We start from the raw sequence: 6,298 nt of genomic DNA on the forward strand, positions 1-6,298 counted from the left end.
TCTACCCATATTTTATATATATATATAAAACGATGGTTTAGATTGTAAATGAAAGTCAATGAGATGGGATGGACACTTATTTTGTTAACATTTATATGGTATTTTTATAAGCACCTTATTATATGTGACTTTTTGTGGTGCTAACAGAGGTTTAAAGGTTGTTTTCTCTTTTTTTGTTGTTGAAAGGATGAATCCTGATATAAATTTAAATGAACACCTGAGGATATAGTTAATGAAGACCTTTATATATTTTTGTTATTTGATACATAAGGCGGGATTTTTACCTGAAAGACACCCAGTGACTGACAGAAACAGAATAAGTTTCCAAGAGGAGGCCATCATTGGTGACTAGGATCACCTGAGTCCCAGTGTATTTAGCAGCTCTGACGTTTCTTCATTAAAAAATGCCCTGTTGAGACAGATAACAATTTTCAAAAACAGAGAAAAGAAAATAAACAAACAAAAAGGCAAACAAACAAAAACCAAATCAAAAATCTCATAATAAAATGATAAATAACTTTCATTGCAAATGTCAGATTAATATATACTTGGACATTGACAACCATAATAAAATTTCCATTAGAGTTAATTTAATTCACAACACAAAAACTTCGGAAAAGCGATAAACTTTCTCTATCACATTTACTTATATTGAGTACTCCCTTACAGATAATAAAAACATCAGGTTCTAATGGGGATGATTTTTCCTCACAGGGAATGTATAATAGTTATATTTATTACATTAGACAAATTATTGGAATAGAAAAATAGGGTATAAGAACCAGTTACATCAATATATACTCCTCTGGTCTAGAACATAACTAATTATCAGTTAAGCAAGTGATTTTACACATTGTGTCTGTAGCTCATCTAAACCTCCACAGGGAATTTTTCTCATTTAATTATTAATGTCAACTGCCTTTGTTTATAACTCCTGTGATTATCTGTACTGTGTTATAGTTCCCTACCTCTGTGAGTTATTTTCTCAGCATCCTTTGCTAGCCAAAACCTAAGGGAAATAAGGATTTTCATGAATATTTAACATTTTTTGTCTAATGCCATTTTTATAACAATAACCAGTATAGCACATTAATGTCCTTTGATTCCTTTATTTTTCCTGAAAGATACAATAAGCATAAAAATACAAAATTCTAATATGAAACTTAACATGGAATAACTTGACAAATGTGTACTAGAAATTCCTATAATAGACAAGTAACTTCTGAGTTTTCAGCTGTGAGTTACTGGCGTCCTTCTGGGCCAAAAGCAACTAAATTGAGAAATAATTGTACAGTGTGTTGATGATTTAAAATAACAATTGCTTCTTTGCAACTTATTCCTCCCAATAGACTTAGAGGTTCAGGTTATTTCTATCTTTTAGGAAATATCTTAAAAATATAGACAAGCATTTTTCCCCTAGTTAGGTCATAATTCAATATAGACGTACCCAAAGAGGAAAAGCTTTTCTTAGTGAGTCTTCCACCTGAATGTTAGTTCCATTTTATTTGTATTTTAAAATCTAAGCCTTGAAAACCTACTTTAATTACAAGGTTAGGGATTACTAATGGAAAAGAAAGTTAATGAGTTAATAATGGTTGATTCACAGACACCCCCTTCAAAAAAGATATTTTTCAACATCTTTTTTCTTGCAAGTAAATATCAGAAATAAATGCAATCTGAAGCACAAAAAAGACCTTATCACTACTTTTTACAGTTTAAAACATTCGTATTTATACACTGCCTTTTACCAGAAAGGAAAAGAAGAAAATCAGCACTTTACACATAACAATTAGAGACTTAAAGTTGCTAGAAAAACAATTATGATTCATGAAACCTGCATATTTAAATTAGGGAATTCTCAATCCATTGATAAAATTAGCCTTTCACAGACTGTGAGTTCTAAGACATTAATGCAGTTCTGCTTAACTTTTTTTGATGAGCTTCTGCTCCGTCCACGTCCTGAAAACTGGTACTTTCCCTCTCTATTTACAGTGTCTTCTGTTGTCTTAAATATTCTTCATCAACAAATGCAAATATTTTCAAAGCACTTAAATATTATACACTGGAAATATCAAAGAGAAAACACACGTGTGTGCACACGCTCATACACACACACACATACACAGAAGTTAACCATAGGCTACAAGCCAAATAAGCAGGACAATGTAAGTGTAGCATAGATACAGAGCTATCAAAAGGGGAATATATTCGTAAGGATGACAAGTGTTGGGAATAGTACAGAAGCATCTTTAGCAAAAATTCAAGAAGATATTGAGCTTAGACAGATATCTTATTTTTGGATGGAATGGCCGTGAGCACATGGATAAATAAGTCGTTATCAAAGAGTGATCCACACCGAATAAATCAACACAGAATAAAGGGAAAGCTAGCGGCCAGAGGACAGACAAGGCTATTTTCGTAAGGGTTCATGGAAGGCATTTCTGATAAGGTGAAATTTGGGCTCAGTATTCATGTTTTCAACATGCCATTGTAGAATAAGCCTTATATTCCAGGCACATTTTTTTCAGTTCTCAAATAAAAAGAGTACAGTGAATTTTATAACTAAAATAACCCACTTTACATTAAAACTTTTTCAAAGAGAAAAAAGCCTGCATGTGTGTGATTGTGTGTGTGTGTTTGTGTGTTCATTTTCAAACATCAGTGCTTGGTCCTTGGGGCTTAAATGCAAAAAGTAATAGTTCTTCAAAAAACATTCTTTTTAAGATGCCTAACTGAGATTCTTTCTTTTTACTGGCTTACTTTCTTCTCATTCTCTCTCTCTCTCTCGATCACTCTCTCAAGTAAAGAAAAAAGTAAATAAAATAATATTTAGGTTCTGTAATAGGTAAATTTGTATATGCTTCCCTTGAAAAGACAATTATTCCATGACTTTAATAAAATCCTTGTATCAAAGTAATAAAATAATGTAATTAATCAGACATACATTAAGGTCCTACTGCATGCCAAGTTAAATTATAATCAGTTAATAAATGTTACTAAAGCATATTAAGATGTATATTTTAGAAATACCTTAATGGAAACTGACAGTTGTACATTAAACTGCTATTTATCAAGAGTTTGAAAAGTCAGAACTACTAAGTTGCATACTACTAATTGGATATATTATTTTTTAAAAAACAATTTTTAAAAAGCTTATTTCAATGTTTAGAATATATACCTATCATCATCTGTGATAATCAAATTAGATGTATGAAATGACATATTACATTGCATTTTTTCCTGAGTTATTGCAAATATTTGCAAGTAAAGTAAAATAAGTAGAGCATAGTCTTAGTACTAAGTCATAAATTATAAACAATACATGCATTGTGCAGTTGAATGCATAGGCAAGTACTTAAAGACATCACTCCTTAATTGGAGTCTAAAATAGGATTGCTAAACATATGTTAAAATAAATCAAGTGATAGTATGCTGCCACCTGAATGCAAATTAGCTTTTCTTCTTAAAGATACATATAGGAAACCGCCTTGTTTATGACATGTGTATGTGAGTGTGCATAAATAGAGGGAAATGTCGAGAGAGAGAGAGATTTCTATTAATGCCTACCAATCTCTTTCTCCTGTTTTATAGCAACGGATTCCTTCAGTTTGGCCTCTTACGGGCTATTCACACAACAGTCAGAATTACATTTTAAAACATAAATCAGGCTTTATCATTTCCCTGTTTCAGTGGTTTATTCTTAAAATGAAATCCAAATTCCTTATATAGTATTCAAGATCATATCTAATCTGGCCCCTGCCTAACTTTCTGATTTCATCTTCTGGCATTCTAGACTCCATTCCTACCACATTGACTTTCTTGCTGCTCCTCAAATATACTTTGTACTCATTGTTTCCTTTGCCTGGACCCCTCCACCATCAGTTCTTTCCAGACTGTATCACTTTAAGTCATTGAAGATACTTGTCCTCAGCCTTTCTTGATCATTCTCTTTAAAATAGGCACCCCTTGCTTCCTGTCAACCCTCTCACTGTTTTTCCTTACACTGTCCCTACTATATTTTTCTTCTTAGCAATTATCAGTGCTTGAAGTTATGCTATTTATTTGTTTACTTTATAATTATCTTTTTCTCCTACTAGAATGTGATATCCATGAAAGCAAGAATTTTTGTCTTGTTCATCTTTGTATACCCAACATCTAGAAGATAATCTGCTTGGTTTTAGTAGGTATTCAATAACTATTTTGAATAATAATTATTGAATAAACTGGAGCCTCAAGTAAGTAGATTATTTGGCACAAGATAATACAAGAAGAAAAATTATTATCCCTTAAATTTCCATGATACAACAACAGCTACCATTTATGAAATTCTATGTGCCAGGCATTGTGTCATGCACTTTACTTACACAACCTTTATTAAATAACTTGACATCTCTTATTGATGAAGATAACTTTCCCAAGAACAGACAACTAGTAAAAGAACTGGGGTAAGCACAAGGTTGACTTTTAAATTACATCATCTCTTACAGAACTCCACAGCTATTTCTACAAAAGTCTCCAGAAACCCTCTTATCTGACACAATTGGAAATGGTACTGAGTTAGTAAAAAAATCATTTAAAAAAATCTTACACATGTACCTGAAAGGTTGTCATTTAACTAATATGATTTAACTCTATATTCTTTGGCCTATCTTATTATATAGGAATGAGATTTATTTTTTGATTATCAATATTCTGGTGAAAAATTATTTTATCTCAACATCATGACTGTTTTTCAATGAAAGTCTTGTCTAATGCATAATATACAATTTTTAATTTCTTTAGAGTGGTATAAGAACATGTGAAGTTGTCTAATGACAGCATCCTTAAGGATTTTTATTATTTTTATACAGTTGTTTTACACACATTTAATTTTATAGCATATCCTAAGTCACTCATTTTATTGTTTGTCTAAGACTATTACCTTTTGTTTTATTTTGTGTTTTATTCTTTTTTTTTTTTCTTAGAACCAAATGCTCTCACTCTTGGTACACTCATATACATTGATCTGCATAATGTTTATTTGAATTACCTAATTACATCAACATGTACAACCTCCACAGATGAATGGCACTACACACCTGAATCTTAGTAAGTATACAACTTATGCAGTGACAGTGAGTAAACTAGAGGTGAGCCTACTTAACCATCAACATCTAAATAGTTCTGCATTATTTTCATTTATGGAGACAATAAAGGTTGCTAGTTACTTGGCAAATTAGAACAATAGAGGTTGAGTAAAAGTGTTCTGCTCCAGTTAGCATGTGACAGAGCTGCAATATGAAGGACATGGATGTAAATTTTAGTGAAAGGAGTAAGATGATCAAATATCTCTTTTTCTGTGTACCTTATTCTCCAGCTCAAAAATGACTCTTGCTAAGACTGAAGCTAGTGACACTTTTGTTTGGAAGATACCCTTTAAAGGTTGAGCAATGCTAGGATGGGACTCACAGAAAAGAATCATTAAAAAAAAAAAAAAACGTTATGGGAAGTTGTATTCTAGATGCTCTTGAAGTTTTCTAGCCCAATGCACCTGAACAAAACATTAGATAATAAAATGCTGCTTAAGATCTAGCAAGAACAAATAAAAACATGTGTGTTGGTCTTGTTATGTTTGCTATCATATATCTTTTGAGGACCCAGCAGCAGTGTCAGGAGGTGGATACACAGAATTCTCGCTTTCAAACATAACCAGAGTAAATCATGATATTGTGAATCACAAGAAAATAAATTATATTTTATGTCCTGGACAAAGTGGTATGTGTTGTAGATGGAAGACTGAGCTCATAGTGTTTACATATCGTGAAGATATTAACACAGGTTTCTGCAGTGTGTTCTATTTCTCTTATCTTTTTTAATTTAAGAACTCATGATCTCAACAGACCCTCCCTGTTGAAAAGGGTACAGTAAAGTTTTAAAAAGGGTCAGCACTAGTCCTCTAACACTTCAAGGCAACTTTGTAATTTTATTTAAAACACAAAGGTAGAGAAAAGATATGATTCAAGAGTATTTAATAGTACATAGTGTACTTAATCAAAACAGGGACAAAAGAAAAAAAAGACAGCGACTCTAGGAATCTGGTGTCAGAAATATTCCATGATTCCTGTTCCTGGTGATAGATATAAGGAAAGGGTGAAGGCAGAACTGTGGCTCATTCGGCCTGACACCAGCCTCCATGTAAATTCTGACAAGACTTGTGTTAGGATTGTGAGTATGATTCCCTTTCTGGTAATTGGAAACTAGACATAATGACAAATAATACATGACCTTCTTAAAATAATACAAAATATAAAATATTTCT

At 32.1% G+C, this 6,298-nt stretch overlaps 1 protein-coding gene across 3 annotated transcripts in view; it reads right to left on the bottom strand.

The window, feature by feature from the left end:
• The window catches only part of CNTN5 (contactin 5), a gene marked incomplete at both ends in the record, with an annotated part of 772,249 nt that extends 771,910 nt beyond the window's left edge, over nucleotides 1–339 (bottom strand). For all 3 annotated transcript variants that reach the window (XM_079707897.1, XM_079707896.1, XM_079707895.1), the window contains one exon: nucleotides 285–339. In XM_079707897.1, the coding sequence (XP_079564023.1) occupies nucleotides 285–339 (55 nt within the window). The remainder of the gene's footprint in view (nucleotides 1–284) is intronic.
• Nucleotides 340–6,298: the final 5,959 nt, after the last annotated feature.

This window comes from Hyperoodon ampullatus, assembly GCF_949752795.1.
Source record: "Hyperoodon ampullatus genome assembly, chromosome: 7".
Classification (NCBI taxonomy): Eukaryota; Metazoa; Chordata; class Mammalia; order Artiodactyla; family Ziphiidae; genus Hyperoodon; species Hyperoodon ampullatus.